The sequence below is a fragment of the Fusarium solani genome (assembly GCF_023522795.1).
Source record: "Fusarium solani strain SB1 chromosome Unknown bctg00000016, whole genome shotgun sequence".
NCBI classification, from domain to species: Eukaryota; Fungi; Ascomycota; class Sordariomycetes; order Hypocreales; family Nectriaceae; genus Fusarium; species Fusarium solani.
In genome coordinates, this window is record NW_027072142.1 from 424,926 (window position 1) to 452,845 (window position 27,920).

Here is a 27,920-nt window from a genome sequence, read left to right on the forward strand (position 1 = left end):
GCACCGTCTGACACTGCAGGATCCCAATCATTATTGTCCCGAGCTGGGTTTGCTATTCATCTCAAGCATTTCGGTGGACATAGAAGACATGAGAGAAAATTCTGTGCCAAGAGATTGACGAGATATTGTAAATCCTCAATGTGATCGAGAATAGCGCTGCGATGAGGAATCCGCTTATAAGCGGGAGCTGCTCTTTACTTCAATGTGCGCGAACGTTATATAGAAGGTGAAGTAAGGCAAATTCATGTGTTAGAGACTACTTTCGTTATTGTAGCCGCGTCATCTTAACTTCTAATTTTATCAAAATCTCATCACCATAAAAATCTATTCAACATGTAGCGTTAAGGAATATGTACTAATAGGCGCTGACATAATTTGGGCACCCGGGTGCGCCATTCTGTTTGGGCATCCGGGTGCCCATGTATCAGTCGCCCGCCCTCTGGTATTCCCTAATCTGCCGGCACAGTTAGCATATACTATTTTGGTTAGCACCGTCAGACTCGACGAGCGGAGCTTGGAAAATCCGGGCCCACCACCAAATGTATAAATGACCACCAGACGCAAACTCCGCCTGCAAAAGCCATCCGGCCAAATGCCTCAGCATCATGGAAAGTGAAAGGCGCACGCTAGCAGTCCGTGCTTGCGTAGCATGTCGCAAACAGAAACGAAAATGCACCAGAGAGGTTCCCGAATGTTCTCTTTGCTCCAAAAATGGACGGCCTTGCGAATACGCTGTCGGCAGCCGTGCGGCGCCTTATCCTGAGGGGCGCTCGCGTGTCGCTCCTCGAATCCAGAACCCGACTGTAATGCCTTTACAGGTCGTCGACTCCGCAGCAGAGGCGCCTAGCTCCAATGAATCCACTGCCCCGGGGCTCTTGCCAGGCGAAAACCACTTTCCGGCTCTGTTTTTTCTCGATTCTAGTTATTTTCAGCAAACAAAATCCCAACTGCAGATGCCAACGCTTGAACTCCCTCCCGAGTTTGACTCTATTGATGCCCAATCAAACATGCATGATGTTGACGTCTATTTCAACTCTATCCATACTTTCTTGCCGATAGGTCAGTCCATCTTGCAACATCTGTTGTGTTGTTCATGGCAGCAACATGTGCGCTTACTTTAAGATAGTCTCGAAATTGCGACTGTATCGAGAGCTCACTGCTCCACAGAGTTGCCGAAAACCCGACACAGCGCTCCTTTTGATCACCATGCAACTGCATACCCGGTCTCTCGACAGTTCAGACCCACCGAATCGTGAGCTCTATGGGCTCGCCAAAGCCTGCTGTTCTCATGTCGAGAGGAGCAATATTCTCTCCGTTCGGCTGTTACAAGCCACACTTCTCATCACTTTATATGAGATAGCGAATGCGATATACCCAGCAGCCTATCTCAGCGTAGGCCATTGCGCAAGATTGGGCCACGCTATAGGTATCCACGATTTCAAGAGAGCACCACAGATGCTTCACACACCAAGTAGGCATTTGCCCTTGCATTTGATTTTCTGCCTCATTTCTAATGTCAAGAAGCATCAGCCACTGAGTTGGAAGAAAGGCACCGAGTTTGGTGGGCTGTGATTGTACTAGACAGGTATGTTTGTAGAGCCTGCTTGCAGTCGCTTGCTGAATAAACAGATACGTCAATGTCGGCGGCAAAAATCGTCCATTCTCATGCGACGATGTCCGACCAGATGAGCTACTTCCCGCGGATGACAAACACTGGGATCAAGGGGTATGGTCTAAGCCTAAACAAAAGGAAAAAAAAAAATAAACTAATTCGACGTAGGAACTCGCCCTTATCCAGCCACTTGCAGTATCAACTAGCACAACAGTGAAAATTTGTCCCTTTGGTAGAACTTGCCAAGCTTCTCATTTGCTGTCTCGTGTCCTGCGGCATATAAGCGACAGAGACTCTGATATTGAGTTTAGATGTAGCGAAGCTCTGCAACTTCGTCGCACAGTGCAGGCGCTGGCTGCCACAATTACCAACGAATCCGAAGAACTCCTAGAGCATATGAACGATGCCACGGCTGACCTGCCCCTTTTTACTGCAACGGCACTGTGCCATAGTGCGTTGCTTCACCTTTACGATACGTATTGCTGCACTGAAAATAGCGAGGCTAACCAAATGGGATGTGAAAATTTGCTGGAGATGCAAAGACTAGCTATATCAGGCTTGAAGGAAATACCTAATGCTGTGTTTCTATTTTCAAAACGCCTTCAGGCCGTCACAGAATTGGGAGGGATGTTGAGAATGAGTCCTTTGGTCTGCGATTGTCTTTATCAGGCTGCCGCAACCTATTTATGGTACACCTTGGAAACAGGTGGCCAAGATTACCTACCTATGGCCAATACTATCAAGGATGTGCTCGGTATTCTGGGTACAAGATGGAATTCCGCTAGTAAGTTCGGTTGGTACTAATCCTCCCTGGTCGTTGGCTTGCTAAATACACAATAGGGGAATATATCGCGATTCTTGACGGTTATGACTACTCGGGAAATAACTAGGCGGGTACATGCCATTATCGCCTTTTCTAGACTGCTCCCCCTACTGAACCGAGAGAGAAAGTCTCAATATAGCTTTGTATACTTTCTCTGTTTCAGTCGTTGATCCACTCCCCTTTCTTCATCTCGCGGTAGTCCATTGCCACAATCGGCCCGCGAGCTCACCGTAAAACGCGTGACTACTTGCATTCCCCTTCTTCGCGACAGGCTCAAAATACTGGCCATTCTCGTTTTTGATTGAACGCGGTAGACACAATCGCGCATAGCGTGTTAAAAAGAGCCTTCTTCAGCCGTCTTTTATACTCACAAACACTTGAGAATGGAGTATACGATGTAAGACACCCCTGGCTGCTTGACGAGGTTTGTATTAGTAAAGCCTGGATGCACTGCAGCTATCCAGATAGCCTTCGACTTATTAGCAGAACCCTATGGATCAAAGAGCTTATTAAGATCCCATAACGGCTCCAGACTCCACCGCTAACTTAATCTATATCGTCGACATCCATCTCAGACTTCGCGCGGCTTTGTGTCCATTGCTGGTAATGTTAACTATTCTGGTATTTCCATGCTAAGCCTCACTACGATATTGACCAACCCGTTTAGTCTGTTCTCCCGGCTTTTAAACTCGCTCGTCGGCCGCCTTCACTACAGAGGACAGATCTATCCATCTTTAGGAAATGAACGCCGGCCTCGGAAGACTCGGTCTTGATTTTGGAGATGGCAGCACAAGCTTTGCCTGGTGATATCCCAGAGACTGTTGATCTTAGCGCCACCACTTTAGTAGTTCGTGAATCGTGGCGGCGGAGCGAGTCGCAGTGACCATCCGCTCCTTGTCCGCCCGCGGCGTCCGCCCGCGTCCGCATGCGCCGCCCGCCCCCGCGCGCTTGTCAGCATGCGTCGGACCTTTCGACGGCACCAAGGCTTGCCACTTTCGGGGTAGTGCAAATCGGTGGATTTGACGCACTTGAGGTGAAGGCAATCTTCGTCAATTTCTGGGTTACGATACGACACCACAGCCTGCTTGATTACATCACGGTGATGCAGGACGATACGGAGTTACCAGTGCCCGTCCTTAACTCCGAAACTGCAGTCTTTGTCAATCTTGCTGTATATATAGCGCCGTTGTTTACCATACAACTGGATAACTCAACCCACCTCCTATTCTCTACTGTTCTTTTCCGAATTCTCGACACACTACCATCTTCTATCAAAATGGCTACAGCCTATGCCGCCGTTCACGCCCACCCTTCCGGCCCGGGTGACGCCCGTCCCACTGCGCTGCAGATCGTTCAAGACGAAGGTCTTGAACAGAAGCTTACTGAAAAAGTCATCTTGATTACTGGCTGCTCCTCTGGCATAGGCGTTGAAACGGCTCGTGCTCTCTCGAAGACGGGTGCAAGACTCTACGTTACCGCTCGCAATGAAGAGAAAGCGAAAGCGGCATTGGGAGACTTGCTTGAAATGAAGAATGTACAACTCTTAAAACTCGACCTGAACTCTTTGGCAGGCGTTCGGGCTTTCGTTAAAGAGTTCCTGTCCAAGTCAGAGAAATTGAACATTCTTATCAACAACGCTGGCGTCATGGCAACGCCAGAGGGCCAAACAGAGGACGGCTTCGAGACTCAGTTCGCAACCAACCACTTGGCACCATTCCTACTGTTCCAACTGCTGAAGCCTGCGCTACTGCGTGCCTCTGAGCCCAACTTCGCCTCTCGCGTTGTCATGGTCTCTTCCAGCGCACATCGCTTCAGCGAAGTTGAATTTGACAACATCAACCTGGAAGGGATTTATGACCCATGGAAGGCCTATGGCCAGAGCAAAACTGCTACGATCTGGGCATCAAATGAGATTGAGCGACGATATGGATCAAGGAACCTTCACGCCTTCAGCGTCCATCCCGGAGGAATTTCAACTGGGCTGCAAAAGCACGTTCCGCAAGAGATAGTGGATCAATGGACAAGCCATGAGACAATGGGACCGAACTGGAAGAATACCGAACAGGGTGCTGCGACAACTGTCTGGGCTGCCATGTCTAAGGCACTGGAAGGAACGGGAGGGAAGTACGTCGAAGACTGCCAGATTGCTGGGCCCTGGGATCCTGAAACGGGGGAGATGGGATCTGGCTACGCACCGTGGGTGTACAATGAGGACAAGGCCGTCAAACTTTGGGAAATGTCTATCGAACTAGTGGGACTTCAGAAGGGCGAGTAGATTGACAAGGCAGGTTGGGAGGAATCTGGATGCAATTGAGCAGCAGAGAAGTGATATCTCTTTGAGCTGCCTTAAGACTTCGCCACGACCATCACGACTAGGGGGTCGACCCAATTAAAATGCAGCAAAGGAAGGTACATTGTCCCCCACCTAAATTTGGTTATGCCAAAAGTCCCAGCAATTCTGGTTATTACAAATTGGTACATCACTCACCTTACAGCCGTATGTGCTCTGGGGGCCCCTCTCTTTCTTCCTCCTCTTATTACCATCAGTCTCCCCTAAGGGCACCGTTTCTTGGGCTTTTGACCTAGGCTGCCCTTCCCTTGCCGAAAACCCTTACAAGCAAAGCAATCTGACTTATGACGCCTATTGACATGATTGACTTCCCTGTTAAGGTGATATGGCTGTGCTTCTTGTTGATGTTGTCTAGCTTTGTCTCCTGTTCGATATCTCTTCCGTACTTGACTTTTCCCGCTTTCTCTGGGTAGCCTTGGTCTGTCAAGAGCTCGCAGATCCCAAGGTCCGAAAACGGCGCATGCTCCCTAGGTTGCAGTCGTTCCCTCCGGGGCTGGATTCTCTCTATGGCCGAATGATAGAGCATATCCGTGATTCAGAGGATGCTAGCCTTTGCAAGGAAATCCTACCTATTGCCTCGGTAGTATATTAACCTATTACCTTAGACGAATTAAAGGTTCTTATTAAGTCGCTTAAGGACTCCGATTAGGGTGATTTAGGAGAAATTATTAGCTCTTGTGGCTCCTTCTTAACTCTTCGGGAGGGCGTCATTTACTTTGTGCATTAATCAGCGAAGGATCTCCGGGGCCAAGGCCGACCTCGTGGTGTGGAACGCTCGGGAGCCACCGTCACTCCTTGGCTGGGAGGACCCTGTGGCAGCCGTTGTGCTGCACGCGAGCGTTGGCGACGCCTCGCATGTTATGGTCGATGGCAAGTTCGTTAAGCAGGATGGCAAGATTGTTGCGCCTGATTACCAGAACGTCCGCAACAGATTCCTCGAGAGTGCCAGGAGGATAAAATCTGAATAGAAAGCCAAGCCATATCCAGTGATTGAAGCGCAGGCGGAGAGCGGTTATTGATACCAAAGTCCTCTGGTGGCTGACACGGAGCGAGGCCCGGGGACGGGGTATGACACGTTGTTTCTAGAGTAGACTAAGGTGTGAGGGTGTCTCAATATCACATAGCTAAGGAAATGGGGTTAGTACTCGGATGAAAAGGAGCAAATCCGTCGCTAAGAACAGAGAAACGATGGCGCTATGGAGCGTGGCTTGGGCAACGCTACCGGGCTTGGATCATCCTCCTTCGCTGGCTCCTCGAAACTGGAAGAATGGATGAACCAAGCGACTAGTGATGAGGGTTGAAGTCAAATGGCATACTCCAACTGATGTACTGACAAGCTGGAAAAAGAGGGCCACTTTAGAAAATTTTTGGCAAAACATCGACGAGAAGAGCCGGGGGTTGGGGTGGGATGAGAAGACAGGAGGAGGGAGATCACGATTACACATGGAACTGGAAGCGAAGAAAATTTCGAGGAACAAGTGGCTGCTGAACCCCTGGGCTCAGTCCCAACCGATTGGCACGGTCGCGAAGGATGAATTGGCCGATGTTCAAAAATAGCAACAGCAACAAATCATACACCGGTAGACACGAAGACGAAAAAGCTGCTGATTTCAACACAGCACAGCACCACAACTGAATAAGCTACTAGTTCAGAAATTTAATATGGTTTAAAATTGTCTATTTTTATCTCTATTTAAATTTTGAAGCCCGAAAACTGGTGCATTATGTTCAAGTCCAGTCGGAATCTAACGGATAGTGCCACTCGACCCTACGTACACCAGAATGAATATCAAGTACTTAAGACAAGCATAACGAGCCGCTAATGATCAAAGATGACAATTCCAGACCTACAAAATCAATTCTACTACCGGTATAAATCTATCGTTTCTTGTTTCTAATAATTTAATATAAAGTATCTAGTATCATCGAAATTCCCAGTGGGTGTCCCAAAACCGTCTCACCCGCTGGCTGTTGTTGTGGCCCGGCGCTGATATATAGCCCCGGCTCACATCCAGCGAGAGGCACAGCTGGACTTGTCTGGGCAGATATCATCGAATCAGGCGGCATGGGAGCGTTTTGAAACGGCTCTAAACTCATGTCGAACATGCCATCCCTAACCTCTGGGGCCCGCGGTCTTTGCTGAAAGGGGTTCGTCCAGGTTAGCGAGATGCTTCCCGCCTCAGGACATTGATTATTAAATGAATCGGTAGTGCTGGCGTCATTAGAGCCTCCATAGTCAGGACTCAAAGAACCACTATAGGCATTAAAGCTTGAAGAACAAGCAAGCAGGCCCTCCACGGATTTCCTTGCCTCATTGGCAATGTATTTTTGGATGAGAACGCAGTTGCAGTCGGTATGCTGTAATAGCTGCGTCTTCAGGTGGTAGATTTCGGTAGTTAGTGCGTCAAAGCACGTAGATAAGGAGCGGTTCTGATCCTCCAGGGCTTGTTCACGGGAAGCAAGGGCCGAAGCCTCGTCGGTTTTGCGGAGACGATACTTGGTGGCAGCGTTTCGGTTACGTTCGAGGATGCGCCGCCGGCGGGGATCTTTGGGAAGATCATCATCATCGAGGTCCCCCTGCTGGCCTGTTGTATCCGATTCCTTCGACTGCTTTTTAGGCTTCCGACTGCGTTTTCTTGGCTTAGGCGACTCTGTAACTAACCCAGAGGCACTGGTTTCTGAAAGCGCCGAACTTGCTTGCGATTGTCGCCGGTTGCGGGTGCGGTGGGCGGCTTTCTTATCGCCCTCGACGGTTGGTAATATGTTTTGTTGGGCTCCACCGTCCCTGAGGCTCTCAGGCTCCATGGGCTGAGCTGATGTGGTGATGTAATGGGGGTGCTCTAAAAAGCCGAGTCCCACTTCTATCGAGATTGGGGATGTGTCAATTGCCTTGTCGAAGAATGAGCTGTCGGTGAATTGATTTGGCGTCGGCTGATACGCCATGTTGTTTCGGGACATCGGGGAAGCAGTGCTCATCCGACTGGGCGAGGGAATCATCAGGTACGGTGTGGCGGCGATTGCATCTGCGTCACTGCGTGAGCACCGAAACCAAGATCTCTTACCGGGTGAGAGCACGAACGTACGAATGCTGACATCACCGGCTCCATAGGCAGCGATGACCAGCCTGGATGGATATATTCCGCTTGGAGGCTAGATGCCGGTGCAAGGTGTTTAATGGGCGCAGGGCTGAAAGATGATTCGACAGAAGAGAAGGTATGAGCAGGCTTCCGATGGGCTCGGGTTGATGATCCTGAACATGGATGAGGAAACGATCCGTGGCGGAATCCTTTAATAAAGAGAACCAAGAATAGGAGCAGAGCATTAGAGGATCGAGGGACATGGGAGGATCAAATATGGCAGCTCTCACAAGCTACCAACTGCTCGCCGGAATGCTGTACTGAGCGGAGTTCACAAAAAGCTTGCCTATGCCCTAGAAAGCGGGCACAGGGCGAAGAGAGGCTGGGCTGAGTAAACCCTTCGAATCGGGGGGGAGCCTATGAGGTTTTGATTGGCCAATCTCCCGGGAAGGTTTTCCGGGCTGTCTTACTGGTTTGTCTGGAGAGTTTGAGACCGGGGCGAAATCGTAGGACTACAGCTTACAGAGAGCTGGATCGCAGGAAAGAGCAACTTCCATTGGCGTTTCAAAGCTGTAGTGGCAGAAACGGCTCCATAACGGGGTTGCAGGGGCGTGCGCTTGGGCCCATAATGAGGGCGATCAATAGGGGGACGGGTACCCGTCCTTCTAAACTGGACGGGCCCCGTCCCAATTACTGCATCAAGTATAGCCCTTCCGCTGTCAGACTCCCCACATTAGTGGACCAAAGAAGAGGTGATAGCTTATTTAGACAGGGACAAAGCAGAGACTGATCGTACTGAATTAACGAACAAGAAGCCTTGTACTCGGCCATGGAGCAAGAGGAAAGCAGTATTGTAGTTCAACTATGGCATTTAGTAAATCTTATTAAGACCACTGACATGTGAACACGGACGAAGAGCAACGCGACGTATTGGTCGTTCGTCTAACGAAACGGCTTTCGAGAAAGAAGGTGACCAGACTATAGACCTAAGTGCGGCCCGGTCGAAGACTCCACGCGCCGCGGCATGGATTCGGACATCTGCCGGGAAGAAGTCTAACCGTTGGGACTGGTCCCGAGATCGACTAAGAATATACTAAGGTATTACGAAGTTGATATTAAGGTTCAGCCGGGTCCCTGGCGGGGTGGCTGTTTCGCCTCCTGGACTTACAATAAGCAGTCTAGATCGCGAGCGCAACTGTCTAGTGAGACGTTGCGGGCGGGCTACTGCAGGACAAAACGTGGGTTATCAATGACTTGGGTTGGGAATGGCTGTGACCATGCAAGATAGGTAGTACGTGGAGCCGTGGATGCCGGCGGGGTTTCGCGGTGCTTCAAGGCCGCAAGACATACCAGGACCTATCCATTGGAGGGTGCAACCCTCAAGCTTTCGGCTGCTTATCTACACACCCCACTCCATCTTGTTTACTCCCCTCCTGCACACATCTGGAGAGCGGCGCGCCCTCCGCAGATTCACTCGTGGAGGCTGCGGCGCGCCCTCCGCAGATTCACTTGTGGAGGCTACAGAGCCGCTCGAATAGGCGGGGAGCAGAAAGTGTGCCGAGGGACAACACTCCTGCCACCCTCCTCGTCGTCCGCGACGAACCAGGAGTCAAAGATGACAAGGCCATCAAGAGAAGGAAAATAGCGGGCTTGGATCACGACTCAATGCCGATTCGACGGCCATTAAAATAACGCAGGTTATTCTTATGATCCGGAGATCTCCGCACCAACCTCCGCATCAACCGGCAATAGAACAACGGGGGGCCTGCTTTGTTGATCAACTCCATGGGATAGAGCACTAGGTGGGCCGATTTAGACCTCGAGTAACCTACCCATAGCCTCCAAAAATGCCTACGCCAGGCGGTTAGACTTTGCCGTGATAATGGTGCTGCTTCTGCCGGGAATGTGGAGGGCTGTGGGGGATTACAGGGGTGGTCCGAGTCTCGTTTATGATAACGGAGGTGAGCATTTGTTTGACTTCAGTCGTGTTGGTGCTCCTATGACGTCTTCAATCTTTCGCTAGACTTGGAATTAATCACTACTACCACGTATATATTCCCGCCCACAAGGGGATTGCCTGCCAAGATTTGCGGCTCAATTCGGATGCTTTGGCAATTGCGGGTGTCCGCTGTGTTCCGCCGAAGGTCGACCGAGTTCTTGACTAAGGAAGGACTGCCACGACTCGCGACAAGAGGCCAGATGTGGAGCCTTGAAGGACCGTTTGTGGCACCACTACACCACATGTTTGAGTCCTCCCCGCGATGCCCCAACGCCGGTGATGGTAACCGCGGGCGGAGTATTGCAATAATTGAGCGGGATGACTCGTGAATGAAAGGCCTCGTCAAGGATCTACATCATCGCCCCTCCCGGTGTAAGATGTGCCAAGTCCGGTGTTCTCAGCGCCGAGCAGCGAGCCGAGCGGCGATAGTCTCTCTCTATCGTGAAGGAAGTGGTACAGTTGTCAGGCTTGCGTAATTAACCGTTGCTAGAGGTGGAGCGGGCAATCCGGGAGACATCTGCTAACTAAGAATGACCAAGCAGCGGTTATTGCCTCGGCTTGACTCAGCAGAAAGGAAACGAACCGCAGGCGAAAGAAAGAGGTGAGGGAAGGCGACAAGGATTTGGATGGGATAGGAGGGGACGAGATAGGATAATTTCGAATGGGGTTTACTCTGTCACTAACTCTACAAAGGGATGGGGTTATGATGGCACTAGACAAGGGAATGAGCACTTTCAAAGGAAAAATGGCAATGTGAGTTACTTCAGTGAGATACCCCAGATAACGAAGCCTTCTGCCCTGTCACCGAAACTGTTGTTGATGAGGCTTATTGGAGATTCCCCGATGGACAGGGGCTTTGGGGCGAGCGGAAGATGGAGATTCCGAGAGCTACTGCAGCCAATGATATCATGCCTACCTAGGTACCTTGTCCATCCCTTTGTAATACCTTTGGGATAGATAAGCAAGCTTCAAAGTGGAGCTTGAGGAGCTCGCAGCCATAAGACGATAGAGTGCTCACTCTCCTCCTAAGACTGTTTTGGTTTCCACAGCACTCACTTTCGATGAGTCCTGTTACCTAGTCCTTGCTTTCTTTTCACAGTTTTCACCTTGATGTCCAGACAAATATACTCACAATGGCTTCCAAGATTGCCATCGTCTACGTATGCTTCTCCTCCCCACCTCTCAAGATTCAGCCCTTCCTCTTCGCCAACCCCTAAATAATAACCCCACGTCAACATACACCCAACGATCTCAGCGAGAACATCACCGCCATTCCAAACCATGACAGTGATACTGACTCTTTCCTCTCTCTCCAGTACTCCATGTGCGGCCACATCAAGCAGCTGGCCGCGGCCGAAAAGGCCGGCATCGAGAAGGCTGGTGGCTCTGCCGACATCTTCCAGATCCCGGAGACGCTATGCGAAGAAGTCATCGCAAAGATGCACGCCCCCCCCAAAGGACACCTCCATCCCCGTCCTCGAGGACCCTGCCACCCTCGAGTCCTACGACGCATTCCTCATTGGAATCCCTACCCGCTACGGCAACTTCCCCGCCCAGTGGCAGGCCTTCTGGGATAAGACCGGCAAACAGTGGGCTGCCGGTAGCTTCTGGGGCAAGATGGCTGGTGTGTTCGTCTCTACCGGCTCCATGGGTGGTGGTCAGGAGAGCACTGCTCTCGCCGCGATGTCTACCTTCGCCCACCACGGTATCATCTACGTTCCCTTCGGCTATGCCAAGGCTTTCGGTCAGTTGACCAACCTGTCTGAGGTCCGCGGCGGCAGCGGCTGGGGTGCCGGTACTTTCGCCGGCGGTGATGGCTCCCGACAACCCTCGGCCAAGGAGCTCGAGATCGCATCCATCCAGGGAGAGCACTTCTACCAGACCGCTGTAAGGTACACCGGTTGACTGCATGGCAGCGGCCCTGCGCCTGTGGAGAAACTTACTGCGGATGAGTCTGTGAGCAAGCCGATTGAGGCGGCAAGGGAGGTGTCCAGGAAGGTGGAGGATGCAAGGGAACTTAGGGAGCTGAAGAAGTATAAGGAGGGTCCTTGTGGACTTTTGGCAAAATGCACTGTTCAATAGACGAGCGAAATGATTAAACAGATGCCTAGAAATACATTATGATCAAGTAAACCACTTTGGCTTTAGGATATCTACTGTTATGGTATCTTAGAACCCATCAATCAACGTTTGCCTCTCTTATACGGGGTCTACCAAGATCCAGTCCTAACACCACAAGTCAGCCAGACCCACAGCAACCGTTTCGGGACCTCACAACAGCCCCTATGATGACAACACTATGTGTGTATAAAAGAACTGTCAGCCTTCAATTAGCTAGGAATCAAGAGCTTTTCTACAAGTCTTTTCCATCTGACCGCGACACTGTACAATTGCCACGTCGTTTGCGTCGCAACGCAACCGAACTGGTCCGTGCACGCTCCTTGTCCCGGTGGCTGATACATGGTCTGCCAACTCGAGGCTGTTTGATGTGAGTTTCCCCTGAGTTTGATGATCAGTGTGTCAAATTTTCCTGGTTCACGTTCAGTCTCCCCGCCTCAATTGCAAACTTGACCACCCCTCGCACTGCCTGTAGGTTAGATGCTCACTTCTCGCCGTCTGATGCCGACTTTCCCCCTAAAAAGAATGACAGATTCCCTATCTTTGCTTGTCCAACTCGCCGCATGCCTTCACGTTGTGCATCCCACTTCGTACACCGGAGCAGGAAATGTTCCATCGTCTCAGCTGCTTGCCCACAATCACATATGTCTGACTCTGCTGCGCCTATCTTGTGCAGATAGCTGTTGATCCTCGCCATTCCCGTGCGAAGCTGCGAGAACACGGCTGCTTCACGTCTCTTCAGCCCATCATATAGAGCGCGCGTGTGTGCCTGGTAATGCTTTGTCGACCCTCTTCGAGTAGTTGCCTACCCTGCCAGACAACATCCGTTGCTGTCGTAGCTGCATAGTTGCCAATCTCATCCTTGTCGATCGGGCTTGATAAGGTGGCTACTCCGGTATACGGTCCGCTTTGGTTGCTCTACGGGCTTCCGTTTCTGCTTTGGGTCCCATGGCAAAGACTCCGTCTCGGGCGGGAACCCACATCATCTTGACCGAGTTATTTCCTTTCCGCAGTCACTCGGTGTGGTGATAGATCTGTCGAATGGTGCACCGTCCCGATTGTTGTCGCGGCCGTGCGCTTTCTGCCAGTACTGACAGGTTGCTCGACAGGACGGTCATATGTCGACGCCGTAGTCCATCAGGCATGCATCTCAATGCCATTGTAATCGCCTCCAGCTCGGCCGTGTATGGGTTCTATCCATCTCTCGAACCGATAGTGACAGAATATCTAGCCACGACGATGTCATCTGCTCGCCCAGTTGATCTGTGGCAGATAATGCCTCCCATGCCCACCAGTCCTCCCCTTTCAGAAGAGTTGGTGGTGACGACGATGTCCCCAACATCGTTGGCAGCTGCCGCCGCACATTCTCGGTCAGCTTCGCACTTCATCGGCACTCGATCGTGCCATGGTGGTACCGCATATACTTGGGTCGTTTCTATGCGTTCCGTTTCGCTCTCGTCATGTGCAAGCGCCAGTTTCTTCATCGGCGAGATGTATCTTCGGCTCGCTGACGCTCTCAGTGTCGCAAGCGGATGTGTCTTGGGCAGAGTTCGAGTCTTGATGTAGAACCTTGTGCCGGCCTGAGCTTGTCGCGCACACTGTCTGAATGCTTGCCTCTGCCTTGGCTACTGCTGTCGACACCGTCCGGAAGGCGCCTGTGATCACCGCGCTCCTACTTTCTGTGCTCTGTTTAACCATCCTAGTTCTTTTTCTCTGCGTGCGTGTGACCATATACTGGAGGCGTAGTCCATGGTTGGGGCCACCATCGCGACGAAAAGTTATCTAGCTATACGCGGCGAGATCTTCTTGTGCCTCCTCAAATACATGGCCGTCGAGAGGCCCTTGGTGGCTGCCCTGGCTATATGTTCCTTATGTCGTAGCTAAGTGTCCATCATGACTCCTAGAATCTTAGCGCTCTGTTTCGGCTTGATTATTTCCCTTGATGGTGAAGGGAGTATCGCTGGTACGTTCGTTATTGAATATGAAGTATATGACAGCAGTCTTGTTACCTTTAAACGTCACTCCACTCCATTTTTCCCGCTCTAGTGCCCGGTTTATGATGGCCTGGATGCCTGCTCTGTTCGCCTCCGCCGTTGACGCTCTTAGCCATGCTGGGTAGTCATCGATAAAGGCGATCGACCCACCTTTTGAATTGATCCTACTCTGCACGAGGTCTGCACTGAAGAATAGGAAGAGTACCGGTGATAGTGGTGATCCTCGCGGGAGACCTGCCTGTGGTGGCCTCCGTCGCTCGGATGTGTGGCCGTTCACCACAATGGTAGCTGTCTGATTCGAGCAGAAGGCGTCGATCCATTTTACTAACATTTTGGGTATGCCCCTTGCCTCTAACCTTTGGAGTAGTCTGTCCTTAAACTGATCCCCTCTAACTCACCACTGATTCCCCCTCCACCACCACTGATCCATCAAACCACCATCATGTATATAGATTCACTCATTCGCACACCTTCTATCAAGACTAGCTCTCCAGCTATCAATACAACTTGGTTACTTTGACATCACCAGACGTGACCACTGTTGCTCAGTACCACAACGCCCTGATCCTACTGCCAACATAAACCAATCACGGCCCGGTTTAATAGTTGGTTAACCCACACCGTCACATTGTGACTTTGAGATGACGCAATTCTTTCTAGTAAGTAGAGCCGGCTTTTCCTTCCTTCCTAGAAAGCAAGCAACTATTTTGATCCTCTTTTCCAACGGTGAGTTGTGATCTGCGCGTGTAGAGCAGTTCCGCGCCTCGCAGCTCCAGCTTCTGATTGAGCTCGTAAAATGCCCCGGGGTTACGCCGCCCCTGCGGTCATGGACGCCAACGGCAAAGATTCGATGGCCGGCTACTTCTGCGACACGCTCACTGAAGTGGATTCTATGCTTAGCCCGGATTGCCAAATTTAGACACCTCACGTACGTTAGACTGGCGAGCCATAAGGGATTAATTTGATGTGTCGCTGTGAGAGAGTTTTAAGGCTATTGACGCTGGAGCTTTATCGGCCAGAGCCTGGAGCCGATAATTGAAGCATTTCAGATGCCACGAACCGTCTGTCGACAAGCGACTATTCATGAACTCGGGTAGTCAACTTAAAGTTGCCATAAACCAAGGCTCCGGATCTTTATCCGCCACCAGGGCATCAAGAAGACAAACCCATCGTCTCTAACGTAGTTTGTAGATAATACAGTACCAATGCCGATCCTTACTCCGAATTATTTATTTTTTTTACGAAATGTTCTCCTCCTGCGACCTCGGCCAAAGCTCGGTGTTGGTAGGTGCTCTTCCGGTCAATGGTTTACTCAGCAAGGAACAATTATTGCTGCCGTTGTTGCTGGCGCTGGAGACTTTAGCGGCTCTGCCGGCACCACTTTTGCGGGGCCACACCGTAAGCCCTTGTGTTGGAACTCGGGCCGGTTATCTGCCTTTCGGGGAATAATACTATTGCTATGACGGTGTTCGCATCGGCCGACTGCGCATCAGTACGCGACTACTCAACAGTTAAGCGCAACAGCGGGTCTGTCCAGCCCCGGAAACGAAAGAACCCGAAAGTCACGATGGCCTTTCATAGCGCTGTGGATATTCACTCTTTTCCATATGCAGTTAACTTGCCATGCTGGTACGAGATCTATGCGAAGTTCATTGGGGCGGCTTAGACTGTGGGCACAGCCAGCACCAGCGATGACGCGGGCTGCTCTTACAACGGCTCGGCGTTATCACAAATGTCGTGTTCTCCGGACTTCCGGCCGACACAGCATCACGGATGTACGGCATCATGGACATCGAAGGGTTCGTGCTTTGCTAGTGAAGCTTGTTTATTTCCCATAGCCACGGAGCACTGTAAGCAGATGACATGCAGGCAATCATCCATTGGCTTGCTAGCCGGGCCGTTGCGGAAATACAGAGCCCGAGTCTTCTCTTCTACTGATAGTGGAGACTAAGTACAATCTCGTTCCTCCAGCGAAAGACTGACCGGCCGACCTGGTGAGGGCTGGATCACTGCAGCGAGTACCGAAAAATGGCAGCGGGTTTTGAGCTTCAATAAGCATAGCCGTAATAGATGGAGATATGTACGGATCACTAGTGCAAATAATATGTTTTCTCTGAGTTAGCAGGACGAGCATTACGTACCCTTTGGCCCGCCATGCTAATCACATCGCATTCCATACAAGTCTGTTGTCGGTCAGAGGGGACGAGGGTATAAAACTCGCCCCGATGGCCTCCCAACTTGCTCGAGAAATTTAACAGCTAGAGCTCACACTCTCTCTTGGTCGTGAAGCATAGCAAAGAACATTTTTCTAGGACAGTCATGCGATCCTTAATTCCTGCCGCCCTCTTCCTGAAGTCCGCCCTGGCTGCCGCCGGCGGCGGCAGCGGCTGCCCCTTCCTCAGGGGGCGAGCTGCACAGCCGGCAGGCTGATGGCCCCCCCGAGGGAAACGAGCAGTTCATCTCACAGTTCGTGGTTGAAAACACGAACACGTATATGACGTCCGACTGGGGTGCTGGAATCGACGATGCTATAAGCGAGAAGGCGGGCATCCGGGGTCCGACTGCACTGGAGGACGTCATCTTGCGACAGAAGCTGCAGCACTTCGACCACGAACGTGTAAGACTTTGCTTTTCTGCCCCAACTTTTACCTTGTTTGTCTGTCTCTTGTCAACCGACCGAAGTCTGACGCAACATATAAACAGATCCCTGAGCGTGTTGTCCATGCTCGTGGTGCCGGAGTTTACGGCAGCTTTACCAGCTATGCCGACTGGTCTAACATCACTGCTGCCTCCTTCCTCTCGGTGGCCGGCAAGGTCACCCCGACATTTGTTCGGTTCTCTACCGTCATCGGCGAGCGCGGTAGTACTGACACCGCTCGCGATGTTCACGGGTTCGCGACCCGGTTCTATACCGACGAGGGTAACTATGATATCGTTGGCATTAACGTCCCGGTTTTCTTCATTAACGACGGCATCCTGTTCCCTGACCTTATTCACGCCCTCAAACCTCAGCCAAACAACGCCATCCCTCAGGCCGCCACTGCTCACGACACAGCCTATGATTTTTTCTCGCAGACTCCGTCGTCCCTGAACCTGGTCATGTTGGCCATGGCCGGCTATGGCATCCCACGGTCTTACCGCCACATGGATGGTTGGGGTGTGCATACCTTCCGCTTTGTCACTGACGATGGCTCCAGCAAGCTCGTCAGATACACATGGAGCTCCATGCAGGGTAAGGCCTCGTACCTCTGGGAAGAGGCACAGGTAGCGGGGGGCAAGAACTCGGACACGCACCGTCAAGACTTGTACGACGCCATTGAGGCTGGCATATACCCAGAGTGGGAGCTGGGTGTCCAGATTGTGGATGAAGACGACCAACTCGCATATGGTTTCGACTTGCTTGACGATACCAAGATTCTCCCTCCCGAGATGGTGCCCATAACCTGGCTTGGCAAGATGACGCTAAACCAAAACCCACTCAACTACTTCGCCGAGACTGAGCAAGTGTCTTTCTTGCCCTCCAACGTGGTTCGCGGCATCGAGTTCAGCAACGACCCGGTTCTCCAGGCCCGTCTCTACTCTTACATGGACACTCAGCTCAACCGGTTCAACGGCCCCAACTTCAACCAAGCGCCAACCAACCGCCCGAGGAATGGCATCCCACACAACAACAACCGTGACGGGTATGCTCAGGGCTACATCCACGCCAACATTGCCGCGTATAAACCTAACACTTTGGGCGGCAACTTCCCGATGGAGGCGAACCAGACAACTGGCGATGGTTTCTTCACAGCACCGAACCGCACCGTGCAAGGCATGCTGACTCGCACGGTCTCCACCACTTTCAACAACTTCTACATGCAGCCTAACATGGTCTGGAGCTCTCTCACTGCGCCGGAGCGGCAGATTCTGGTCAACGCTCTGCGGTTCGAGACTTCTCGCCTCACCTCCAATATCGTCAAGCAGAACTTCATCACCCAGCTCAACTATATCAGCCACGATCTCGCCGTCCGTGTAGCCCAGGTCCTTGAAGGTGTCACAGTGCCTCCGCAAGTCACGACTTACTACACAAACTTCACCACGTCGCTCGTTCCCATCTTCAGCAACCCTCTGCCAACCATAAGGGGTCTCAGCGTCGGTATTCTTGCGTCCATCCACGACACGGCCTCCATGACTCAGGCCGCCGAGCTCGCGCAGGAGTTCACCACGCTCGGTGTCTTTGCCAACGTCGTTGCCGAGACCCTGATTGCCGGCGTTAACTTCACCTACTCGGCTGCCGATGCCAGCTTCTTCGACGGTATCATCGTTGTCCAGGGTGCCGAGTCCATCTTTTCGGCGAATTCGTCCTCTTCCCTCTACCCCCTCCACCGACCTGCTCAGATCATTAACAGTGGCTTCAACTGGGGCAAGCCGATCGCAGCCGTTGGGTCCGCCGTCTCCGTTCTGACCTCTAACGGCATCTCGACTCTCCGTGCTGGTGTCTACACGAGCAGCTCCTTGTCGACCATTGTGTCTGATTTCAAGCAGGGCCTCCTGACCTTTAAATTTCTTGACCGTTTCCCCTTGGACCCTCCGGCCACCAACTAATCTTGAACTCTTTTCCCGCTCAGCTGGTTCAGACCTGGTGTGCAGGTTGCCCTTCCATACATAGATCAAGTACTTCTTTCGGTGGGCAGCGAGTTTCAAAGGCGGCTGGTTGGTAATGAGGCAGCTACTTGTGCAGACATAGCTGAAAGTAGGGGTTATGAAGGAAGAAAAGATCAGATACAGAAGAGGTTGATGCCCTCTGCCATGGAAGAGATATTGGTATCATAGATTCTACCAAGAGCTATACATTAATGTCTATCTTGCGGGTGCTTAATGTTTAGCTTGTTAGGGATAGTAATTTAAATCAAGGAACTAATGCCTTCTCGTATTGGGACTTGGCCCTCACATGAACGGTGGCTCGATCCTCTTGAAGGTCTTCCTTCAGTCGAGCGTATCACTCTCTAAGAGACTTGATCGGATCCAGATGGTGACGGTAGTTAGCACCAACTGTCTCATTAAAATGGGTGCTTAGAGCGTCGAGCTCCTTCTCCTGATGCTCCCATTCTTTATACTCGTTCTGATACTGAAGATATTTAAACTCGAAGAGTCTACGATCGTCAGTGGATTACTGGAGAAGGGAATTTGGGGCTGTCAATATAGGAGCCTAGTCAGGGGCGCTGGTCATGGCCCTGGCCGTTTGCCTCGTCAGTTGTTTACGATTGACGCGTTGCTCGAGTTGGCGGCCGGGCTCGAGATGGAATTCGACCTATATAATGATCGAACGCGCCTTGATCAAGCAGTCTGAGCTGAATAGCTTCATTCAAGAGCTAGGTCTGGAAGCGGATGCCTCAAGAAGGCCTCCTACAGCTGATATCCTGACCTCTGATGACTGGAAGGTCCTCAGGGAAGTCCGTCATATCTTAGAGCCGATCTATAATATGACGATGAGAACACAGGGATGGGGTACAAGCAGGGGTCACGGCCGGCTCTGGGAGGTCATGACGGGGATGGAGTTTATTCTGGAACATCTCGAAGACTGGCGGGCTCTCTATGATGAGAAACCCGCTCATATAGCTATGGAAGCAAGGCAGATAAGCCAGGGAGAGGAGCCTGAGCTAGCTATGGGTGTGAAATCAACATCTACGCGGTCACCAGCAGTCGGCCAAACCCGAGAGCGATCCTCACGCCGGTCGCGACTACCATCAAGGCTTCAGGGGTGTGAGCTCACGCCGTTACGCCGCCATCGCGAAACAACTCTTCCGGCTTATCCACATGCCCGCCCATAGTTCAACGAAGATGCCCTCCCTGCGCATTCTCGGGATGACTACCTACAGGGCGATGCTCGCTCTATGAGTACTATTGCTAGTATGGAGGGTCAAGAGCGTGCAAGCATTAAGGCGAGCATCAATAATGCTTGGATTAAGCTCAACGAGTACTATACTCTCCTCGGACAATCGCCTCTATTCGCGGCCTCTATTATTTTGAACCCGGACCTTGGTCTCCAGTGGCTGGAGGCTAATTGGACCTCCCCAGAGCAGCTACAATGGCTTCGGGATGCAAAGGATGGTATCAAAAACTACTTTGAGCGTTGGTACTCAAACGATGATGATGCATCTGAGGAGAGTATTTTCACCACGCCGTCATCAACGCCCCAACCTGAGAAGAGCAGGTTTGAGCAGTGGGTAAAAAGCCGGCAGCCTAAGCTTTCGGCAACAGGCAGTGAGCTTGAACGATACTATAGGCTTGAACCGGAGCAAGTGAATGACCCTATTCAGTGGTGGATCGATCATAGGAACGCTTTTCCACGTCTGAGCAAATTTGCGTTGGATATCCTTGCTATTCCGGCCATGGCAACTGACTGTGAGAGAGCATTCAGTCTCGCGAAGCTTACAATCACCTCGCAGAGGCATTCACTGCTTGGATCGAGCATTGAGTCGGTCCAATTACTGAAGAACTGGATCAGGGGAGGGCGTATTACTCTAGGGGGGCTATGCTTGAGCAACAAGGCCAGTTAGAGCCAAGGGCAGGGTGCCGAAGCCGGGGATAGCTTCACGTGACTTATAATATATCAAATATCTATCAATCAATCAATCAGATCAGATATAGAGGGTAAACTATCAGTTCAGATCAGATTTGGGTCCTGATCTGATTTGATTGATCTGACAGCAGCGCTGCAGTTTATAAGCTATACCTTTAGCTAGAAGAAACCCTCTGGGCAGACTAGCTTAGATATTTAATACTAACCCTATCCTAACCCTAGGTATGAGCGCTCGATGCCAATGCCAAATGCTTCGGACTGCCGACCAAACCGTTTCGTCATGGCAGCCGAGCGCTTTGATTAACGGGCACTATAATTCATAATGACAAGGTCACTTGATTCATTTGGTTGATGTCGTTGATTATTATTCTGCTATTGTACAAAAGAGCGCAAGCACCATTCCAGGAAATCAAGGCAAGCCATCAATATTTCATACAATAAACAATCTCAGCAAAGACCAATCCCATGCCAGAAAACAGAGGTGTTAACAGACTTGATCATAAGAAGGCTAGGAAACGGCGCAAAGCTGTCATAATTCGGAAGCTGTCGTTGATCACTTAACTAATAGCAATGCGTCTTGACTCTTGCTTCTTGGCCTTGGGGACCACAATGTTGAGGATGCCGTCCTTAAAGCTTGCGGTCACAGATTCCTGGTCGACCGGAGTAGGGAAATTGAAGCTACGAGAGAACTCGCCGACGCTGCGCTCGCTGAGCCAGTACTTGGCCTTGTCGACGGGCTCCTTGGCCTTAGGCTTTTCCTTCTCAGTAGCTTCAGTGCCGGTCTCGTGTGGGACGGACTTGTGTACCTCCTCACTGGCCTTCTTGGCCCCCTCGCCAGCCTCGGTAATAGCACCGCTCGTGGTAGTGCCCTCGATGAGGCCTGTAGGGGGAGTACCGGTAGTATAGGTGCGCTTAGTCTTGCCGCGGATGAGCATAGTCTGGGGCTCGGTGAACTCGATGTGGACATTCTCCTTGTTGATACCAGGGAGCTCGCCATGGAGCTCATATGCTTCCCCGGTCTCGCGGATGTCGAACTTGGGCTGCCAGCTCGGCACACTAGTGCGACGGGCGCTCATTCCCTGACGAGAGTAGTTGTCGAAGTTGTCGAAGTCGTCAAGGGAGACGGAAGAGGGGGAGCGAAAGAGGCGTCGGAGTCATAGAGGCTTCGCGGGAAGAAAGCCATTGTGCGTGTGTGGTTGAGGGTAGGCTTGAGTGCTAGATACTTTAGGTTTCTGTTCTAATGATGAGAAGAATCTGGGTTGACAGAGGATGTGAAGCGTTTGCTTTATACTCACTCGGTTGATGGAAGGAAGATCGAGTCGAGGGTTCCTACATCTTCGCGAAGGTTCATGAAACCTGCCAATCGTGTTTCTAGAATGGCGCTGAATAAGCCCAGTACAGGCGGGATCACGCGGAACAAACATATATTGACGTATTTGTCATAATGATGACGTTTGCACTGGCAAATGGTCTCGAGTTCCCTGCTGGTGGTTGCGAGAAACCACCAGAGAGCGGCCGAAGATTCTGGCAGTTGCCACCACTGCGAAAGGGATTTCGAGTACCCGCCTTGCCTGCAACTTCAGGCCAAAAATGGCTGCAATGTGTCCAATCACACGGGAAACCGAGAAACACTTGTCGCATCATTCGCATCGATGATCGCATCACTTCGAATTCGATTGGGTTGATCAGAACCATATTTAAGCCGATGGTTGGGCAACCTGACATGCACACCAAGCCGTAGAGCAAGTCTCATCAGCTGCCTTAAGACTTCGCTCCGTACCTCGCCCCACTTGGCCCTGTAATGACGCAATACAAGCGGGGTACCTGAAGATGCCCTCAGAAGCATTTACTAGCAAAACATCATACAAATTATTTTGAGAATAATCATGACTTCCCCCTTGATTCTCAACGAGATACAAGTAGCCAATGCCTACGATGATAGGAGCTTTATTAGAGACGATCATAGCTACCGCATTAGGTCTAATGACCTTACCCGGGCGCCGGCCTTTCCGGCCGATAAGAGCCGTGGCGATAGCTTCGAGCCTTTCAACATTGAACAACGCGATCTTCACGTCAATCCACTGTCCCAGGCCCCATTAGAGCTTTTCCAGCTTTTTGTGCCTATTTGGATCGTTGAGAAATGGGTCAATTACAGCAACAGCTGGGTTGCTAGCTTGCTCGAGAGAGGCGTAATTGATAGCTGGAATCACCCAATTACACGCTCCTCCAGGATACGATCTTGGCCCAAAGAGGGGATCTCCGCCACAGAAGTATATACATGACTCGGCGTGCTGATTTATATAGGGGTTCATGAGGAAAGATCGTTTGAGAGCCATTGGAAGGCCCAAAGCCAGGAGAACAACGCCCCCTTCACTCGATTATCAAGTTCATGACCTTGAAGACGTTTCAGCTCCCTCATCGTTACCACCGCCCCTTTGACCATACGAAGATCGCCGAGACTGCCGCTATTCCGAAGATGTTCCAAGCCGCTGATGAGTGGTCTGACCTTATACAAGCCGTATCGACCGAGCTCTTCGAGCCAGGCACTCATCTCGCTGTAGATGAGTGTATGGTCCGCTACAGAGGTCGCTCAAATGAGACAGCCGTTGTCAAGGGCAAGCCCACTCCCCTAGGCTTCAAGATCTGGGTTATCGCTCAAAAAGGCTTCTTCATGCGGTGGCTATGGCACCTTAAGGGTGCTCAATACGGCGCTGTTGGAATTGAGCCACCAAAAGAGAGGTCAACGCGAGGCCGGGGCCGGGGCCAGGGCAGAGGCAGGGGCAGAGGCATAGGAAAGAAGGCCGCTACAGAGGCCAACAGCGACAAGGTCATCCCTCTGAACTCAACCCAGAGTATCGTTATTACCCTATGTAATCTACTACCAAAGAAGACATATCACGTCTTTGTGGATAACCTCTTCTCGTTGGCAGACCTCTTCCGCAGCCTCCGCTCTCATGGCCACGGTGCTACAGGCACAGCCCGCCCTAACTGCGGCATCCACGAGGAGCTCAAAGCCGATAAAGCACGGGATATGTCATCAGGCAAAGTGGGCTATCAATTCAATGAAGTCAAGGTTATCCCGACTTCTGATAATCTAGTAGGAATCTAAGATGAGCTTATAGAAAGAATGTCTGCTAATTTGTCTGCTTCTTCCCTAGGTCAACCAAATCGCGTGGAAAGACAATAGCCTCGTGTTATCCTTGACAACTGTGTTCAAGGGCGATGAAAGAAGTCCTCGCTGGAGGAAGAAGCCGTCAACTGACCACGCACGAGCACAGCCGATACAGCGTTTTTTTGGTGGGGAATTGATATACGGGCATGACATTTTGGCTACACGGGCATGACTCTTACACGGGCATGACTTTTGTAACATCTGATTCGCTAGATTTCCGTCGACCCATAGATACATCCCCGCAAAGGCGGTGAAGCCAGCTTCGCTAACAAAATCTCCCTTTCAGTCGGGCCAGCCCCCTTGAACAAGTCTTGCACAGGCGTCAAAATAAGGTCTGGCTTTCCATCCGGAACAAGGCCAACTCTATTACGCCCTCGAAGGCAGCTATCTACACCTCTACTTCCTAACTGTTATACAAGAAAGAACCTCCTCGTCGCTCTCTACCATCTCCCACTGAACCCTTCGCCTCCAGATGCTTGGTTGCGTCCTCCGTCCGCTGGCACTTATCCCTGTAGTTCTTCCACTTCGCAGAGAAGCTGACTGTGGTCTATCCGTAAGCAGTGGCGGGCTGAACCTGGCTGGTCGGGTCTGTCGCTGTCGTTTTCGATGATGTGATTGATCGCTCGGGCTAGGCCTTCGGGTTCGGCGTCTTCAATTGCTCTCTAAGCTATGAAAAGGCTCAGATTGGGACATGATGAAGGTTCTTATCGTCAAAGGCTGGGAGGCTAGCAATGGATAGCTCATTATCAGATGGAGAGCGCCCGTCAGCCACTAGGGGTTGAAAACTGGAGGTACAAATTAGAGCTGTCGGCAGAACCGAGATGTGCTAACAAAAGAGGGTCCTATCCAATCAGATGTTACAAAAGTCATGCCCGTGTAAGAGTCATGCCCGTGTAGCCAAAATGTCATGCCCGTATATCAATTCCCAATCAAAATGCTCAACATGGAGGAGTACGCAGACGCCGTCGTCGGTGTTCCAGGCGAGGGTCTCAATGTCGAGCAGCGAAAACTCCTGACCATTGGAGTTGAACTGGCCGCAAAGCCAAAGCTGCTTCTTTTCCTCGATGAACCCACCAGTGGTCTTGATTCACAGAGTTCTTGGGCCATCTGCTCGTTCCTGCGAAAGCTGGCCAACTCTGGACAGGCTGTGTTGTGTACCGTCCATCAGCCAAGTGCGATTCTCTTTCAGGAATTCGATCGTCTACTCTTCCTGGCCAAAGGTGGCAAGACTGTATACTTTGGAAATATCGGAGTCAACTCGCACACCATGTTAGACTATTTCGAGTCGAAGGGAGCCCGAAAGTGCGGCGAGGAAGAAAACCCGGCCGAGTATCTTCTGGAAATTGGCAATAGCGGATCCAACGGCGAGGGCAAAGACTGGCACACCGTCTGGAAGGAAAGTGAAGAACGGGCGGCCGTCGAAATCGAGATTGATAGAATCCATGCCGAGAAACAGACTGAAAAGGTGGCAGGAGAAGACGACCCTACCTCCCAGGCCGAGTTCGCGATGCCGTTTGGGTATCAACTTCAAGAAGTTACTTATCGAGTTTTCCAGCAGTATTGGAGGATTCCCAGTTACATCTTTGCCAAATTCCTTCTAGGTATCGCGGCTGGTTTGTTCATTGGATTCTCGTTCTTTGACGCCAATGACACACAGGCCGGAGTGCAGGAGGTCATCTTCGCTGTATTCCTTCTAACGACAATCTTCTCAACTCTCGTACAGCAGGTAAGTGTTAACAAACAAAACTGGTGGTGCTCAAAAGATGTCCTAATATGATTTATAGATTCAACCGCTTTTCATCACGCAACGATCGCTGTACGAAGTCCGAGAACGCCCAAGCAAGGCGTACTCGTGGAAGGCATTCATCATTGCCAATATCATCGTGGAAATTCCCTATCAGATCATTACCGGGGTTCTCATTTACGCCTGCTTCTACTACCCAGTTATGGGCATCCAAAGCTCTGCCCGGCAGGGACTGATCCTTCTCTTTGTCATCCAGCTTTTTATCTACGCCAGTTCCTTTGCACATATGACTATTGCCGTTATGCCGGATGCGCAGACGGCAGCCAGTATCGTTATACTGCTTTCTCTGATGAGCACTATTTTCAGTGGTGTACTCCAGACTCCAACTGCTCTTCCGGGATTCTGGATTTTTATGTACCGCGTTTCACCCTTCACGTACTGGATCGGTGGCATCGTATCGACGGCGCTTCATGGTCGACAGATCACCTGTTCGGAGACAGAGACGTCAGAATTTAACCCACCCAGCGGTTCAAATTGCGGTGAATATCTTGAACCATTCCTCCAAGAAGCCCCCGGAACGCTGCAGAACCCTAACGCGAGGGAACAATGCAAGTATTGCTCAGTTAGCACCGCCGACCAATACCTTGCAGCCTCCCAGATCTACTGGAGTGAGCGATGGCGCAACTACGGGGTCTTCTGGGCTTACATCGGCTTCAATATCATCGTGGCGATTGTCTTGTACTACTTTTTCCGGGTGAAGAAGTTGGGCAGACGGTAATGTGGAGGGGTGTGGATCCGAGTACTAAATGGTAATAAATCGCCGAAAGCCGAATGTATTTGCAGTGAGAAGGGAGTAATTGGATATAGCGAATATAATGGTAGTTACTGTGCAGTTACAGACACTTATCAAAATAAGTCTCATTAAAGCTACAGACGAAGCGGGCAATCTGACTCTTATTGGGTATCGCCGGGAAGGATGAGAGGAAATATCTCGACTGGTTGACCCTAGCGAGATTCCCAAACATCACGGGTTCCTCTGGGTCAAGGGAAAGCCAGGGACAGGAAAATCGACACTAATGAAATTTGCCCTGGCTCAAGCTCGAAGGACGATGAAGGACAGCGTCATCCTCTCATTCTTTTCAATGCACGTGGCGAGAAGCTGGAGAAATCCACATTGGCATGTATCGGTCCCTCCTCTTCCAGCTCCTAGAAGGCGTTCCCGGCCCTGAGGCCATATTCGACTCACTTCGCCTGACTATGTGGCCGCGAGATGGCCGGATGGAGTGGACTGTCGAATTAGTCAAGGATCTCTTTGGGCAAGCCATACAACTTCTTGGCCGGTCATATGTCGTTTACTTCATCGATGCGCTGGATGAGTGCGACGAAGACCAGATTCGAGACATGGTGTCATTTTTCGAGCATATTGGCGAGCTGGCCATGGCCTCCAATATCCGGTTTCAAGTCTGCTTCTCAGCTGACACTATCCTCACATTGCCATCGGTCACGGAAGAGAGATGGTCTTGGAGGGCCAGGAAGGCCACGATCAAGTCATTGCCGAACTATGTCGACAGCGAGCTCAAGATCGGACGCAGAAAAGTCACGGCGGAGATCTGAGCTGAACTGCAGGCCAAGGCGTCAGGTGTCTTTATGTGGGTTGTCCTAGTTGTAGACATCCTTATTAAGGAACATGACCGCGGACGCCTACACGCTTTACGCAAACGACTTCGAGAAATTCCTGCTGGCTTGCATGATCTCTTCCGGGATATACTTACTCGAGATGCTCGGGACAGAGACGAGTTGGTCCTATGCATTCAATGGGTCCTTTTTGCAGAAAGGCCCTTGAGGCCAGAAGGACTGTACTTTGCAGTTCTCGCCGGGACAGACCCCGAATCATTGGGGCCCTGGGATCAGGAGCTCACTACCCTTGTCACCATTCAGAGGTTCATACTAGATTCCTCCAAAGGACTAGCTGAAACCACTAAGTCGACGTCTCCAGTTGTCCAGTTCATCCACAAGTCGATGCGGGATTTCCTTCTCAAGGACAACGGCCTTCGGGAGATCTGGCCGAAGATAAGGAACTGGTTTCAAGGGCAAAGTCATCAACAACTGAAAGAATGTTGCCTAAGGTACATTTGTGCCGATATTGCTGGATCTCTAAGTCTCCCTGAATCACTTCTTCAGGTCTTCCCCCTAGAAGCGACCAAGGAGCGATATGAAAACCCGTTCTTTGCAGCACTTGTCAACGGAAGTAACGATCTAGTCCTGGCGCTTGCGGAGCATGGTCCCGTCAACCCCATTCCGGAGACTTTGTCAGAGCTTCTTGGAGAACCCAAACCAAATCCCAAATCTTGGGCGCGATTCCTGGTCTACTAAAAAGCTACTCTTAAAATCTGTACAAAAGGGTGAAACGGACATTGTTCGATTATTACTTGCTACGGGCAAAGCGGATCCAAACAGCCGTGATGA

At 51.1% G+C, this 27,920-nt stretch overlaps 10 protein-coding genes across 10 annotated transcripts; 8 read left to right on the plus strand and 2 right to left on the minus strand.

Annotated features, from left to right (window-relative positions):
- Window positions 1-605: 605 nt before the first annotated feature.
- Window positions 606-2,502, plus strand: MRS44_018493 (uncharacterized protein; the record flags this gene model as incomplete). The annotated part of the gene is made up of 7 exons (XM_065615972.1): window positions 606-1,059; window positions 1,127-1,471; window positions 1,525-1,585; window positions 1,630-1,726; window positions 1,781-2,063; window positions 2,319-2,396; window positions 2,453-2,502. The coding sequence occupies 7 exons, from the start codon at window positions 606-608 to the stop codon at window positions 2,500-2,502; spliced, it is 1,368 nt and encodes a 455-aa protein (XP_065472044.1).
- An 858-nt stretch (window positions 2,503-3,360) lies between these two features.
- On the plus strand, window positions 3,361-4,710 carry MRS44_018494 (uncharacterized protein; the record flags this gene model as incomplete). The annotated part of the gene is made up of 1 exon (XM_065615973.1): window positions 3,361-4,710. The coding sequence occupies one exon, from the start codon at window positions 3,361-3,363 to the stop codon at window positions 4,708-4,710; it is 1,350 nt and encodes a 449-aa protein (XP_065472045.1).
- Window positions 4,711-6,687: 1,977 nt separating this feature from the next.
- Window positions 6,688-7,728, minus strand: MRS44_018495 (uncharacterized protein; the record flags this gene model as incomplete). The annotated part of the gene is made up of 1 exon (XM_065615974.1): window positions 6,688-7,728. The coding sequence occupies one exon, from the start codon at window positions 7,726-7,728 to the stop codon at window positions 6,688-6,690; it is 1,041 nt and encodes a 346-aa protein (XP_065472046.1).
- A 3,266-nt stretch (window positions 7,729-10,994) lies between these two features.
- MRS44_018496 (uncharacterized protein) lies at window positions 10,995-11,766 on the plus strand (the record flags this gene model as incomplete). Its single annotated transcript, XM_065615975.1, has 3 exons — window positions 10,995-11,021; window positions 11,178-11,288; window positions 11,344-11,766. The coding sequence occupies 3 exons, from the start codon at window positions 10,995-10,997 to the stop codon at window positions 11,764-11,766; spliced, it is 561 nt and encodes a 186-aa protein (XP_065472047.1).
- Window positions 11,767-15,758: 3,992 nt separating this feature from the next.
- Window positions 15,759-18,560, plus strand: MRS44_018497 (uncharacterized protein; the record flags this gene model as incomplete). The annotated part of the gene is made up of 3 exons (XM_065615976.1): window positions 15,759-15,772; window positions 16,329-16,590; window positions 16,677-18,560. The coding sequence occupies 3 exons, from the start codon at window positions 15,759-15,761 to the stop codon at window positions 18,558-18,560; spliced, it is 2,160 nt and encodes a 719-aa protein (XP_065472048.1).
- A 713-nt stretch (window positions 18,561-19,273) lies between these two features.
- MRS44_018498 (uncharacterized protein) lies at window positions 19,274-20,515 on the plus strand (the record flags this gene model as incomplete). The annotated part of the gene is made up of 2 exons (XM_065615977.1): window positions 19,274-19,689; window positions 19,867-20,515. The coding sequence occupies 2 exons, from the start codon at window positions 19,274-19,276 to the stop codon at window positions 20,513-20,515; spliced, it is 1,065 nt and encodes a 354-aa protein (XP_065472049.1).
- A 580-nt stretch (window positions 20,516-21,095) lies between these two features.
- On the minus strand, window positions 21,096-22,233 carry MRS44_018499 (uncharacterized protein; the record flags this gene model as incomplete). The annotated part of the gene is made up of 3 exons (XM_065615978.1): window positions 21,096-21,617; window positions 21,872-21,920; window positions 21,971-22,233. The coding sequence occupies 3 exons, from the start codon at window positions 22,231-22,233 to the stop codon at window positions 21,096-21,098; spliced, it is 834 nt and encodes a 277-aa protein (XP_065472050.1).
- Window positions 22,234-22,424: 191 nt separating this feature from the next.
- On the plus strand, window positions 22,425-23,647 carry MRS44_018500 (uncharacterized protein; the record flags this gene model as incomplete). The annotated part of the gene is made up of 2 exons (XM_065615979.1): window positions 22,425-22,727; window positions 22,949-23,647. The coding sequence occupies 2 exons, from the start codon at window positions 22,425-22,427 to the stop codon at window positions 23,645-23,647; spliced, it is 1,002 nt and encodes a 333-aa protein (XP_065472051.1).
- Window positions 23,648-24,653: 1,006 nt separating this feature from the next.
- On the plus strand, window positions 24,654-26,232 carry MRS44_018501 (uncharacterized protein; the record flags this gene model as incomplete). Its single annotated transcript, XM_065615980.1, has 2 exons — window positions 24,654-25,436; window positions 25,495-26,232. 2 exons carry the CDS (start codon window positions 24,654-24,656, stop codon window positions 26,230-26,232), a joined length of 1,521 nt encoding a protein of 506 aa, XP_065472052.1.
- Window positions 26,233-26,633: 401 nt separating this feature from the next.
- Window positions 26,634-27,827, plus strand: MRS44_018502 (uncharacterized protein; the record flags this gene model as incomplete). The annotated part of the gene is made up of 2 exons (XM_065615981.1): window positions 26,634-27,050; window positions 27,138-27,827. The coding sequence occupies 2 exons, from the start codon at window positions 26,634-26,636 to the stop codon at window positions 27,825-27,827; spliced, it is 1,107 nt and encodes a 368-aa protein (XP_065472053.1).
- Between the last annotated feature and the right edge of the window lie 93 nt (window positions 27,828-27,920).